The 14,295-nt window shown below is 53.8% G+C and overlaps 1 protein-coding gene across 2 annotated transcripts; it reads right to left on the bottom strand.

Annotated features, from left to right (window-relative positions):
- Nucleotides 1-1,806: 1,806 nt before the first annotated feature.
- On the bottom strand, nt 1,807-9,057 carry HMOX1 (heme oxygenase 1). 2 transcript variants are annotated; one of them, XM_027107492.1, is made up of 5 exons: nt 8,929-9,057; nt 7,620-7,740; nt 4,923-5,414; nt 3,481-3,580; nt 1,807-2,426 (listed from the first exon to the last, which is right to left on the bottom strand). In XM_027107492.1, exons 1-5 carry the CDS (start codon nt 8,949-8,951, stop codon nt 2,296-2,298), a joined length of 867 nt encoding a protein of 288 aa, XP_026963293.1. In that variant the 5' UTR covers nt 8,952-9,057; the 3' UTR covers nt 1,807-2,295. The 2 variants fall into 2 exon arrangements, with proteins under 2 accessions (XP_026963293.1, XP_026963294.1); XM_027107493.1 differs by lacking the exon at nt 8,929-9,057 and adding an exon at nt 8,580-8,691.
- Nucleotides 9,058-14,295: the final 5,238 nt, after the last annotated feature.

Here is a 14,295-nt window from a genome sequence, read left to right as displayed (position 1 = left end):
CTGTTTATAGGGTTTCAAAATTAGATCAAACGAATCTGAACCTTCAGGGAAGTCCCTCTGCATGGAGACATAGCTTTAACTCATTCTATTTAACAGTTCTTTTATTTTCCACCGTGTGAAGAGAATACAAATTATTCAGCCATTTTCCTGTTAGTAGAATTTAAGATTCTCTCTCCTCTCCCTCTCTTCCTTCCTTCGTCACTACAAACGGTATCAATGCCCTTGTCACAAAAAAACTGGCAACAGGGCCCAGGGTGGGAAGAGCTAAGTCGCTATTTTGAGTGCCTACCCTTGGCATACATATCTCATGAACAGTGGCTCCTGGACCTGGTTGCACCTTGGAATCTCCCAGGAAGCTTTTTTTAAAAAATAAATTTATTTTTGGCTGCGTTGGGCCTTCGGTGCTGTGTGCGGGCTTTCTCTAGTTGCGGCGAGCGGGGGCTACTCTTCGCTGCCGTGCGCCGGCTTCTCATTGAGGGGGCTACTCTTTGTTGTGGAGCACGGGCTCTAGGCGCGTGGGCTTCAGTAGTGGTGGCTCGCGGGCTCTAGAGCGCAGGCTCGGTAGTTGTGGCACACGGACTTAATTGCTCCGCAGCATGTGGGGTCTTCCCCGACCAGGGCTCGCACCCATGTGCCCTGCATTGGCAGGCAGATTCTTAACCACTGCGCCAAAGCTTTTCATAAACAGCGATTCCGGAGTCCTGTCCCAGATCTCCAGAATCAGAACCTCTCTGCATGGGGCCCAGGATATGCGGGTGTTGTGATGCCACCATCCACAGACTGGGGTTTGGAGGGCACTGGACCCTCCTAATAGCTGTAGGAGGCAGGTGTACTGTTAGTTTCAAGGAGACTTGAAATGACTTAACCAAAGGTTCCAGACTTGATGACAAAGCCAGAACTAGGGAGAGGTCTCCTGGCACCCAATCCTCAGTCACATAGGAGTCGTATAAGGAAAAGCCTTGTCCCCTGCTTTGCTAAATACACCTCCAGCCAAGGGCTTTCACTCTCCCAGACTGGGAGGCTGCATTTCTACCACTTCAGTGCCTTTCGGGACTTCGGAGAGTGGAAAAGACTTGGGTTTAGAACTGGCCGGACCGGGTTTAAATCCTTCCTGACCCTCAGAGAGCGTTAACTCTCCTCACAGCTTTTCTCTGAGGATCAAATGAGATGATATCATGGGTGAGATGGTTAGCAGGAATCACAAAACACTGATCTCCCTTGTTTCATGATAGTATTATACACTGTTGGTATTTTACATGCATCTCATTTGCTTCTCAAAACAGATGAGCTGGGTCTCACCGTATTCATGTTAAAAGTGACAGAACTGGGCCCCAAAAAGGTTAATAACTAACCCCAAAGGCAGAGCTACAAAATGGAGTAGCAGGGATTTGAACCCGGGATCATACTCCAGTCCTTAGGGTTCACTGTACAGGACACAAATTTTACCCCCGAATCTGCTCATTTCAGCCTAACAGGGAATCCCATCCTCAGTAAGGCTGAGTCTTGCATCAAGCAGCGTTCACCACAAAGATCTGCCCACCGACTGCTTAAAGGTCACCACCCCCCCATCCTCAGAGCAGAGCACAACATCCCAAACCAGCTCCTGTCATCCCCACCTTCACCCCTTCTCCCCAGCAGGCTTTCAAGAAACAAGTGAGGACAAGTCAGCTCCCCAAAGGTAACAGAACCCGAGAAAAACACTTCAGGTTACTATTAAGCCATGTAGTTTATTATTTCACATAAAAGTTAGCGACCAAGGCCACAGTGCTGTTAAACCCCTCCCTCCCACCCCAACCCTGTTATAAAAACAAAACAGAACACAACAAAATACCACAGCTCAGGCCGAGTCAGGAACGAAAAGTGGCTCCGACGAAAACAAGACGGAAACACGAGACACAACATCTTTGCATATTTATACAAAAACTGCCACAGCCCAGGGGGCAGGCGGTCACAGCATGTCAACAGGGAGACCGGGGACCCAGGGCATTTGGAGGTTCACGACAGCGGTCACTTCTGGCTACATCTTTTGGGCTCTACTGCAGGAACGGGGTGGGGAGGGTGCCCTCAAGGCTGGGCAGGACCCCTCGTCCCACTCTAAAGTTCAGGTCATTGGCTGGACGTGCTTTTGGTTGGGGGAGATGCCGCAGACTCCTTTCTTCCAGAGACAGAGGAACGCAGGGAGACGGCAGGGACCCCGACAGCTGCTCCCACCCCCCATGCCCAAGGGAGGGAAGTCGGCCAAGAGGCTGTCCCTCTCCAAAAACAGTTCACGGCCAGGAGCCAGCATGCTTACATTCACAAGGTGTAAAGCCCCACGGCAACCGTTGCCAACAGAAAGCTGAACATGAGGACCCATCGCATGAGCGGCACCTGGGAGAGGATGCTGAGCTGGGGCTTCCCCCTGGACGCCTCTGTGGGAGCAGAGTCTGAAAGAGAAAGGGGACAGTGTCAACACCAGGAGGACAGAGGTGGGCCCGTCTGACATCACAGAAAGACAAAGCAGAGGGGCCTCAGCAGGGTCTAGTACAGTCCCGCTCAACGCAAACCAGTAGCCCTCCGGCCACTGCTTACATACCTCCGAAGACAGGGAGCTTACTACTTCTCCAAGCTCTCCAGTCTTCCATTTTCGGCTACATTGTGAGAAAGTACCCTCCAGGGATACCCAGGGGACCACACTTTGAGAACCAGTGCGTTAGGGCCAAGTCCCCTCACCCCCACCAGGTAGCCAATCCCACCAGGACTGGCCACATTCCAACGTTCCCGGGCTCAATCCCGCCAACAGAGGGGTCGACGTGGGCCTAGCACACATGAGAAAGCCGCAGGGCAGGCGGGCGAGGGCGGCCCCGGGAGCAAAGTCCTGAGGTGACCTGCCAAGCAGGTGGCTGAGCCTCACCCCTCCCCTCCCCCAACTCCCGAAGCCACACTGCCACCCACCGGGGTGTCAGGGGACATTGGGTGGAGCACTCCGGTGCTTTTGGAAGTTTCCCAGATGTTCTCTCAGCACAGCCACCCCGTCGAGAGCTGTCTGAGAAGTGTGAGGGACGGACTGACACGAGACACGACCCCGAGGTTACGTGTCTTCCCCGCGTCCATGGCAGGGGAAGAGCTAGCAGCTGTCCTGGGCTCCCTGCCCCATGTCAGGGCGTCTCTGTGTGGGAACCATTAAAAGGTCCCCAAAGGAACCTCAATTAAGAGGGGAGAGGGCTTTGCCGTGACTTCTGAGGGTCCTTGGTGTGCAAGTCTTCCTTTCGAGCCAGTGACCTAGAACGAGCCCAACCTCCCTGATTCTAGAACTGGGGAGACCGAGGCGTGGAGGGGTCACCCACGTGGCTGCAGTCACCCGCTGAAGGCTGGCCCCACGCCCTCTGCCCACGCCCGACTTCGCATTTAAAACATTGAGGAGACAGAAGAGTCAACAGGTGCTGGAGCCAGAGAGCTGCGCCACGCTCCCTCCAAATGCTGCCCCCTGGAAGCCCTCACCTTGCGCCCTGCTGCCAGCCCGCCTGCGAAGGCCTGGTGCCTGCGAGGGGCTCTGGTCCTTGGCGTCCTGAGTCAGCAGTTCCTGCAACTCCTCAAACAGCTGCAAGACAAAAGACACATGTCTCTGTGAGAGGTGGGGACCGGCCAGCTGAAGGGAGGTTTGAGGTGTGTGGTTGTGAAACGTCAGGACATACCAGAATCACGGGAAAAGATACTGAACATCCATGGACCTTTCACCCAGCTTAAGAGATAAGATGTCACAAGTCCATCTGACCCGCCTGCCTGCTCCTCCCCAAATACTCCCCAGTAATAGCCACCGTGAATTCAGAGTTCACCGTGGCCACTCACGCCCTTATGTTGCATCCCTCTGCAACTGATGTCACGAGCGGTACCCTAGCAGGCACTCCATTCTCTTGGTGAGATTCGCCCCTGCTAAGTGTGCTCCATGGTATTCATGAGCCAGGGTTTACAGATGAGAAAACTGCAGGTCCCAGAGATTCAACGCCTGGGGCCGAGGCTATCCCAGAGGTCAGGCAGCACAAGCCGACTCTCCCATGGGGCTCTGGCTCCAAAGCTCCCGTTCTTTCTATACCACCTCTCTGAAAGACAGATTTTCTTGGAGGACTGACCAGGTTTTGTGTGTGATGATGTTGTTTTTTAGGGGAATGCAAGGAAGGGGCATTGCTCCATTAAGGAGTGCTCGGACCAGGCTCTTCTGGGGTCCCAGGCTGGGAATAAAGAGCCAGGGAGAGCATAAGCTGGGAACCCCAGTCCCCGTGGGGCCTCCAGGTGGGGGGAGAGCGATGGGATTCTCAAACATTCGGATTAGAAGAAACCTCACCCACCCTGGGAACACACCCACCCCCAGCCCTGCCCAAGAAGTCATCCTTCAAGGAAAGGCCTCGCTTGAAGCTCACCTTCCCCTAGATTTGAGACACTTATAGAAAGACACACCCAGCCTCCCTGGCTGGGCTGAGGCCCAGAAGGCGGAGGCCACGTCTACAGCACCCATAACCCCTGCAGTGCCAACCTGGCTACACACAAATGCACAGGCAACTTGTATGTTGTCACAGAGGATTGCCACAGAGTGCCACAATGGTGACGCTCACATCCCACAATAACCAACCATAGCTAATATTAGACAGGTGATGCCATGCCAGGCCGTGCTATTAGGACCTGATTGATTTAAATTCGCTTAAACCTCACAACTCTTACGAGATAATGTCATTTCCCCATTTTACAGACAAGGAAACCGAAGTACAAAGCGATTAAGGGATTTGTCCAACATCATCCAGCCAGTAAGTGGCAGAACTGGAACCCTGGCCCCCGAGCCCCTGTCCCTAACCGTGACCCTCGGCCCCCACCTCCCCTGCTCTGCGTGAAATGTCCCTGGAGGAGCAGCTGAGGGACACGGCGGCCACGCAGGGCAGCCAGACCCTCACCTGGATGTTGAGAAGGAAGGCAGCCTTGGCCTCATCGAGGGCCCTCTTCCTGACCTCGGGGGTCATCTCCAGAGTGTTCATACGGGAGCGGTACAGCTGCTTGAACTTGGTGGCACTGGCGATGTTGGGGAAAGTGAAGAAGGCCAGGCCCTCTCCGGAGCTGGGCAGGTCCAGGGCCTTCTGAGCGATCTTCTTGAGGACCTGGCCCCCGGACAGGTCACCCAGGTAGCGGGTGTAGGTGTGGGCCACCAGCAGCTCAGGCTCGGCGCGCCCCACCTCTTGGAGTCGCTGCACGTAGCGCCTGGTGGCCTGCGTGTAGGGGATGGCCTCCTGCCAGCGGGACCCGTACCAAAAGGCCATGTCCTGCTCGAGGGCCCCCCTTCGGTGCAGCTCTTCCGGGAAGTAGAGGGGAGTGTAGACCGGGTTCTCCTTGTTGCGTTCGATCTCCTCCTCCAGGGCCACATAGATGTGGTACAGAGATGCCATTACCAGCTGAAACCAGAGCGAGCAGGTCGGTATAAGAGCTCCCCATCCAGCCCCTTCACACTACTGTCTTCAGAGGGACCCTCGTCACCTCCCCGGGCCGGGCCCCCACCTCCTGCCAGCTGCTCCAATCTCCTCCACACAGCAGCCAGAGGGAGTGTCACAAGAGAGAAACTCGATCATGCGCTGTCTGGGCCTAAAACCCTTTTATCACACTGCATAAAACACGCAGCCTCACTTCGTCCTTGGAAAAATCCAACAAAGGCATAGCTATGCCCATTTTACAGAAAAGGAAACTAAGGCCCAGAGAGAGTATGTGACATGGAGGTCACACAGCTAGTAAGAAATGGAAATGGAGCCAAGCCCAGGCATGGCTAGGGGGGCCATCCTGGCTCTGGAAAACGTACGTGAATGAAAGTACTTATAGGAGATGCCAGGCACCTCCGGCCTTTGACCTCTCGATGACCATCTACAGGGCATGGTTCTCCTCCCCAAAGGACCCCTCTGGAAGCTGAGCTGGGGGACAGGGCCAGTGCTCCTCGGTTCGGGGAACTCCCGTTACACATTAATTCTCTAGTTTGAGTTTGAAAGAGGACAAAGGATAAATGCTCTGGTGGAGGTTTCCAGATGATTTCTGAGCCATAAACGTTCACGGCAGCGCCATTTCTCACCGGGGCAGAAAGCCAAGCAGCCTGGTACAGAACAGCCTGGGCCTTCGACTCTGACCGGCCTGGTTCTAACCCGGCTCAGCCAGTCCTCAGCTGTGTGACCATGGATAAGCCACTCGCCCTCTCTGGGCGATGTGAGGTCTGAGTGGCTCTGCACAGGTCAAGCCTCGGTTCCCTTCCCTGCAAAGAGGGGTAATAACACCACACAGTAATGGGCTGGTGTGCAGGTCCAGCAGGATGACACAGGTAAAGCGCTAGGTGCAGCCGGGCACGTAGCCCTTGAGTCAGAGGCCATGGTGATAAAAAAATGCTACCTCCATCAGCATGATCCGAGTGAGCACTGGGTCCTCTCGCGGACCTTTGTGCTGCCTTTGAACTCAGCGGCTGAGAAGAAAGACCCAAAGTCTACAGTGGCTGGGGATGGGACACTCCAGCAGCCACGTCCCCACTGCCTCTGCCCCAGCCTCATCTCAGCAACTGTAGGTCAGCTTTTTTTTTTTTTTTTTGGGCGGGGGAGGACAAGGGGGCAAGGGCATAGCCCAGGGCCCCAACCCCTTAGAGCTGCGCCTTAAATCTCCCTTCACTGAAGCACCTCTCATGTTGGAAGTGGGAGAGGCTCCCGAAAGCAAAAGGCAGGGGTGTCAGGAGTGGAGGGCTACAGCTCCCCAGCCCCACAGCTCAACCGGAACGAGCCTTTCCTCACACCCAGCACCTGCCTGGTTCTTTGCCACATGCTTTCCTTCTATTTTTATGAATTTCACAGTTGTACTGGGAAATAGCAAAACCTGTGCCTCACATACAACGGGCACTTAAGAAAACCCTGCAGGGAATTCCCTGGCAATCCAGCGGTTAGGACTCTGAGCTTCCACTGCAGGGGCCACGGGTTCGATCCCTGGTCGGGGAACTAAGATCCTGCATGCCATGCAGCACAGACAAAAAAAATGAAGAAAAGAAAACCCTGCTGTTGAAAAATCTCATTTCATGGATGAGAAAAAGGTACCTTAGGGAGGATAGATGAGGTGTCCTTAGTCTTACTATTAGGAAATGGATGTGCTCGGGCTCGAACCCACATTCCCCCTTGCCTTCAGAGGCAGATGAGAACTAGATCAGAAGCATAAGCTCTGAAATGAAACCAGCCTTGGTTCCCTTTTGGCCTTTCCCATTTACCTACTGGCTGTGTGACCTTCTGGTAATTACTTAGTCTCTCTGAGCCTTCCCTTCCTCATCTTCCTTATCAAGACTGAGGCACTAATTAGAAATTAAGTAAAATGCCAAGCAGAGCCTAGGTGGTCAGCTGATGGTAGTACTGCCCCAGCCCCTCCACAACACCACATAGCAGGCTGTGAATCTGCTGTGTGACCTTGGGTAAGTCACCTCCCCTCTCTGAGCCTCAAAGTCACGATCTGTAAAAAGATTCCCTTGAACATGCCCATCTGGCCCCTCAGCATCCCTGGTCCCCACCCCCACTTAAACCACTGCCCTGAGCCTTGGGAGCACCCACACCCAACATTCCCTCTGCCAGGGCTGGTACCACCAGGCCACATACCTTAAAGCCTTCTCGGGTCACCTCGCCCTTCTGAAAGTTCTTCATGAACTGGGCGTTCTCCGCCAGGGTGTGCACCTCCTTGGTGGCCTCCTTCAGGGCCTCTGACAAATCCTGGGGCATACTACAGAGAAAGGGAGGGACGTGAACAAGGTGGGGGGCTCTGAGCAGAGTTCTTCCCAACGTCGAGCTTCTGAGGGTACCCCCCCGGTCGGCAAGACTTAGAGATTTCAGCTTTTATCAGGCTTCTCTGCAGAAATCCAGCCTCCCACTTAATAAACAGCCATGTTCCCAACTGCCTTAAGATGCAGCCCCATCCACACTTTTCAGTCATTAAGATACTATGTAACACGGTCCCCCCCAAACCAAGAGGGAAGTCCTGGTACCAGTTATTCTCAGTGGAGGAGAGGAGGCAGCAGCACAACCCAGGGAGAAGCAGCAGTTGGCAGGATGCACATTCAACTTTGTAAGTGCTTTGATTGGCTTTTAGACCCAAGATTTAATTCATTAACTTTGTTGAGCTCAGATACAAATCTCATGACCCCTTATAATATTTTGCTCATCACAGAAGTGTTTGAGTTAAAAAGGCTAAGTAAATTCAGCTTTACTCAAGAAAAAGTCCCTTTCGGCGAGTATTTCTGCCGTATGTCTGCAACCGCCTCCCGAGAAAAGGGTCATTTCTCCTTTCTCTCCCACACCTCTTCCAGAAACATCATCCCCTCTTCTGTATGTGCTGATCAAATTCGTGGGAGAAGGAAAGGAGCCAGACTTGGAGGGGGACAAACCAAGGTTCACATCCCAGCTAGCCAGGGAACCTTGGCCTTGCTGCCTCCCCCAGCTGTGCCATTCTCATCGGTAAATGGGGACACAGAAGCCACGGTGATGTCCTGCTCCTGCATTCAACAGGTAGTGAGAGGTGGATGCGGCCAAGAGGGGGCTCTAGTGAGAAAAGCAGGCACTCACAGCCAGCCTTGGACAGCCCCCAGGATCTCGGATTCAGCACACGGCCACCTCCAAGCACACACAAGTCCAAAGCCAAAAACAAAGTTGGATCCCACGGCAACACTCCCATCGGGTCACCCACCCGGAGCCAGGCATGTAATTCATCTTTCATCGCTCCGACTACCCCACCGGGCGGGACTGGAACCCCGCTCCTCCTTATACCAGAGCCCAAGAGACCGGCCGCCCAGCGAGGTCGCTTCCTGCTTCCCGGCTGAGTCTCGGCAGCTCGGCAGGCGGGCAGGGGCAGGGGCAGGGGCAGGGGCAGGGGTCGCCCCTCCCGGGAGAGGCCGGTCCCTCGCCCCGCGCTTGCCTGTCGGGCTGCGGGCGCTCCATCCTGCGGTGGTGCTGGTGCGGGGTCCGGTGCTGGCTCCGACGTCTCGGGATGGGCTCTTGGAGGCGGGAGAGCGACAGTGCAAAGCCCGGACCGTGCCGTCTATTTATCCCCGGGGCGGGTCACGTGGCCGCCGCCAGATAGCCGATCCACACTTACTGGCCCGACATTGCAACACCCGCGAGGGCCGGCGCCCCGCCCGCCCCTGGCCTGCGGGGGTGGAGTAGGCGCGGTCATATGACCCTTGGAAAACAAAGCTATTTAAAACAGGACGTGAAAAGGAAAAAAAAAAAAAAAACCAACAACTTCTGGAAATCTGAGCAGCTGTGTGATCCTGCCACTTCCAGAGCCTCCCACCCAGTGATGGGACTTGAACGCTCCAGGGGTCTGAATGGTTCCTGAGGGCTGGGAGGCAGCGCTTCTCAGAGCAGGAGGTGTGTGTTGGGGGGTGGCAACGTCAGGGACTCTCCGACCCCAGAGCCTGCCTGCAGTTCCCTGCTTCCCCTCCCCAGCCTGCTCCCTAAGTATCACCTCCTCCCGGGTCCCTCAGCTGGCAGCCTGCCTCCTCATACACCCTTTAAATGTCCACTTAGGGCCTTTTTTTTTTTTCTTGAGAACCTACTACGTGCTAGAGACTGCTGTTTTCATGGTTCATCCCTCCAGTTACCCTGTGGGGTAGATCACTACCATTTTACAGACAGTGAAACTGAGGCTGGGGAATGAAGTGGCATGCCCAAGGTCACACATAAAGCAGGAAGACGGGACCCAAGCCCCAGGGTGAGTCCAGGTCGCTGCCTGCCTTCTCTAGGCCTTCTTAGCACTTGGTACCCAACCGGACAGCAATGCTGGTCATCCGGACCACCTCCCTGCTTACCTGCGTAGGGCGCTCTTCCAGGACTCATCAGGTCTGATTCATCTCACCCTCAGTGCCTGCACCAGGCCTGGAACGGAGCTGGCTCTCTGATCAACTATGGAATTAATTATGCAGGAAATTGATCCCTTAGGACTGGGGATAAGTATGTCACTGGGTGAGCCCAGATGACAAAACAAACAGCGAGGATGATTCCTAAAGCCCCTTCCCAATGCTGCAATACTGGATTCTAGATTAAACAAAACAAACAAAAAAGGTAATTTTGGCTCATTACAAGGATGTTGTTTGTAAACAGGGTAGCAAGTGCCCCATTTCTGAAGGAATGTGAGTACAGGCTTGAGGACTGCCCGTCAAGCACGGATTCCCCAACTGGGGGACTACAGTGGCTGAGGCATTCCTTCCCAGCTGTACCCCTATAGGAGTCTCCGATGTTTGGAGGAAGTCTGGAAGAACCAGGCAGGTATGGGAGGTCAGTGTGTCCATCCAGTCCAAAGTCAGAGCTCTGGCCCATGATCCACACTCTTCCAGGGTCACTGACCTGAATTTCAGTCACCAAATCAATCCAGTGACCTGGGGGTTGCTGCGCCTCCTAGATAGAAGGGCTATACGCCAAGGAGTTCAGCTCTTGGTATAAATTATATACCCACCGTCTGCTTCAATGAACAGTGATAGCAATACTAACAGCTAATGTTCACTGAGCACTTACTGTGCGCCATACGCTGTACTGAATGCATGTATTAACTGATTAAATCCTCATAACACCTCCATAAGGTTGGTACTGTTATTGTCCCCGTTTTACAAATGAGGAAGCTGAGGCAGAGAGGTTAAGGGTTTGAACCCAAGCAGCGTGGCACAAAGATTTCAAAATTCAAGGTGCAGTGTCATCTCCCAGAATACAGCGGAGGGGGAGACCACCCGAAGGAACATGGTTATCCCACTACAGCCCAGAAGTCATCTCCGAGGTTGTCCTTGAAAGGCTTATTCTACAGAGGGTGGCATTTACTGGTTCACAAGATTCACAGAGGTCAGACCTAGAACTGGAGCTGCTAAAAGATTTCAAAAAAGAGTTGCCAAGAACTTTCTAGAAAGAACAACTATTAGAAACAGATGCCCCCATTAGAATGTAAGCTCCAGGAGGGCAGGGGCTTTGCTTTGTTTTGTGAAATCTCCAGAGACTGGAGCCGTGCCTGGCAAGTAGCAGACAACATCGAATGAATGAATGAATAACTAAATAGTTGCCACAAGATCTCTTTCTGGTAAACATGATAATATCGCTAGGCTGCCAGAAAGGGCTGGAATCAGGCTACAATTACGAATTGCGATCTGAGCCAAACTTTATTGAACACTTACTATGTGTAGAACCTTTACGTGCAAGATTGCATTTAATCCTGGCAACAGCTCTGTCATTTTCATCTGCGTTTTGTCCATGTAAATATTAAGGCACAGAGAGGTTAAGTAGTTTTCCCAAGTCACACAGCTAGTGATAACAGAGCCAGGATTCAAACCATGGCACTTTGAAGCCACAGCCCATACTCCTGACCCCCACACCACATGCCTTCTTACAGGGGGGCTAGTCTGTCCTCCAGGAGTTTAGAGGATAAGCGTGTGAAGGTCTGAATGCTTCCCATCAGCCTGTCCGTTCAGAAACCCCAGAAGGTAAAGCTCGTGTGATCTGACATCTTCGTACTTAACGTGGGGGAGCAGAGGGCCCAAGAGGGGAGTGACTTCCCCAGGCTGTGCCCCGTAGGACACAGAGCCTTCAGTGACCCAGAGTTCCTGGCTCCCAGTCCGGGTTTGCTACTCATTCCAGCTTCTTCCCTGGGAGCCCCTGACTTGGTAAGAAGAGACCACCCCTCCGTCCCAGACGACCCCAGGGCAAAGGAGGCCGGGTAAGAGTTGATCTAGTGTCTCGTCTGTCCCAGTGTTGAGCTTGTGGCCCTTATCCGTGCTGATTCAGACTTCCTGACTTACCCCCTTCCCTGTCCTCAAGCAACTGGAACGATGTGAATGGTATTCTTTCTCCTCCTGTGGTAGGCTGAGGTTCACATCCTAATCCCAGAACCCCTGCATATGTTACCTTACATGGCAAAATGGTTTTTGCAGATGGGATTAAATTAAGGATCTTAAAATGGAGAGACTATCCTATATTATCCTCATGGGCCTAATGTGATCAGAAAAGTCCTTATAAGAGGGAGGCTGGAGGGTTACAGGTATGGAAGGTGATGTGATAAGGGAAGCAGGACACAGAGAGCTTGGAAGATGCTGTGCTGCTAACTTTGAAGATGGAGTTAGGGGCCATGAACCAAGGAAAGCAGGCACCCTCCAAAAGCTAGAAAAGGCGAGGAAGTAGATTCTCCCCTAGAACTCCAGAAGGAATGCAGCCCTGCCCACCCATTTCAGGACTTCTGACCTCCAGAACTCCAGAGAATCAATCTGTGTTGTTTCAAACCACTGTGTTTGTGGTATCTGCCACGACAGCTTAGGGAAGCAGGACAGGGATGGATAGAGAGATCCTTCCTGCCATTTCCCAGCGTTACAGCTTTATTGCATCAGAGAACCCACCACCCTCTCTCTGGGATTTCCTTTCAGAGTCAAATGCTTGAGCAGCTGAAACGGGCCAGTTTTGTATGTGTGCTGGAGGTACGAAGCTGAAGAGGCTAGAAGCCCACCGTGACAGAATGTGGGTGCTCAGGGTCCTGATGAAGTCTGGGCCTGGGGAAATGATCCAGAAAGGGGGCAGGGGGCACCAGAGACAAATGTGAGTGGAAATCGGAAAGAAACACTGGGGTCTGCTCTGAGCCAAGCATTCTCCCAGGCATGGTCACGTTTCATCCTCCCCAAACCCAGGAGGTGGGTGTTTATCTGTGGTGGGCAGAATCATGGTCCCACGAAGATGTCCTTGCCTAATCCCTGCAACCTGTGAATATGTTCTATTACCATCGAATAGGGGCGTACTTTGCAGATGTAATTAAGGTTACAGACCTCAAAGCAGGGAGATCATCCTCGAGTCTCTGGGTGGGCCCAGTCTAGTCACAGGAGAGAACTTTCCCAGGCTGGAGGCGGAAGAGACCTGGCAGGAGAAGTCAGAGAGACGTGAGGTGTGAGGACTCAGCGATCGTGATGCTAAATCAGAGTCAGGTCAGGGTGGGCCATACAGGCTGGGAGATGTCGGGGGTGGGACATTGTTTTGGGGCCGCAGGGAAAAGGCACAGCCGAGGCCCCTGGTGGCACAGACCCGGCAGGGACAGGCAGCAGCGTGGAGGCCAGTGTGGCTGCAGCAGAGAGTGGGAGGGGACAGGGCAGAAGACGGAAGCACGAGAGATGCGAACAGAGCCTGTAGGGCCTGCAGGCCGTTGCAAGGACCTTCTGCGAGTAGGGGAGACTGCAGGGCTTGGAGGGGAGGAGTGCTGGGGTCTCACTTGGGGTTTCCTGGGATCAATCACTGGTTGCTATGGGTGACACAGGACATGGGCAGAAGGCTACCTACTGCACAAATCCAGGGAGAGATGATGGTGGCTTGGAAAGGGCGGGGAGAGAAGTGGCCTAGGACATTCATATTTTAAAGGCAGCACTACCAAGAATGTCCGAAGAACAGGAAATGGGATGTGAGAAAGGGGAGAAGTCAAGGATAACGCCAAAGATTTTGGTTCAACCAAGTGGGAGGATGGAATTGTCAGTTTACCGCAGTGGGGGAACCTCAGCAGCTCAGTCCTGGACAAATCCATTTTGAGATGTATGGGACAGGGCTTTGCCAACGCTGTGCAAACACTTGAGTGGGAAGCTTCTACCCTTTTCTAGAAGTTTCACTTCCTCCTGCCAGCTGTGAAAGCTGCCCTTTCACCAAGCACCCCGTTGGAGGCTGAGGAAGCAGCTGGTGACTCAGCAAAATCTGCCTTTCCTGTCTCCGCCAGTCCCCCCTCCCAACCATGACACAGCAGAAACGCAGCTGGTGAGAGGGCAACGTGGAAACGGAGACTCAGCATTCCGAAGGCGCCGCCCCGCCCGCCTGCCTGGAAAACAGAAGTGGTTTGGACTGCAGGGAGGGGCCAGGGCTGCAGCTCCCGAGGCTCCAAAGTGAAAAACAGAGGCAAGGCCCCCGCTGAGGCTGGGGGAACACGGGGTTGGGGGGTGGGCGGCCTCTAGCTTCAGCTGGACCGGTATTCCAGGGGAATCGGTGGACCCCCGCCTGGGTAAACAGGGTCACTCAGGGTGTCCTGACCGCACCCATGCCCCACACAGACCTTGACCCAGCGGGTGTGGGGCGGGGGGTGGCATGGGGAGCGCAGTAGTGATGTGCAGCCTAAATGGACCACAGCCTTCCTCTCCGCAAGGCAGACGAGCCCAAGTCGTGAAAACCATCCTCAGTGTGGACTGTAAAACGCTGAATCTTTCAGGGTTGTGAGAGACCTCATAAAGAAGGTTGAAACCCCACCAGGAGAATGGGAGAAAAACGTTTGCTCCACGTGTGACAGACA

The sequence above is a fragment of the Aethalodelphis obliquidens genome, unplaced genomic scaffold (assembly GCF_003676395.1).
Source record: "Aethalodelphis obliquidens isolate GAN/ISIS:26980383/991018 unplaced genomic scaffold, ASM367639v1 scaffold8, whole genome shotgun sequence".
Taxonomy (NCBI): Eukaryota; Metazoa; Chordata; class Mammalia; order Artiodactyla; family Delphinidae; genus Aethalodelphis; species Aethalodelphis obliquidens.
Note: the sequence above shows the minus strand (reverse complement) of the source record. Positions and strands in the feature narration are given on the sequence as shown.

Excerpts from the sequence above, each read along its gene's own strand:
- HMOX1 (XM_027107492.1), bottom strand. The coding sequence starts at position 8,951 with ATGGAGCGCCCGCAGCCCGACAG. Across the intron at positions 7,741-8,928 it reads GAGCGCCCGCAGCCCGACAG|TATGCCCCAGGATTTGTCAG; the intron begins GCAAGCGCGGGG and ends CTTTCTCTGTAG. Across the intron at positions 2,427-3,480 it reads GGCTGGCAGCAGGGCGCAAG|ACTCTGCTCCCACAGAGGCG; the intron begins GTGAGGGCTTCC and ends TTTCTCTTTCAG.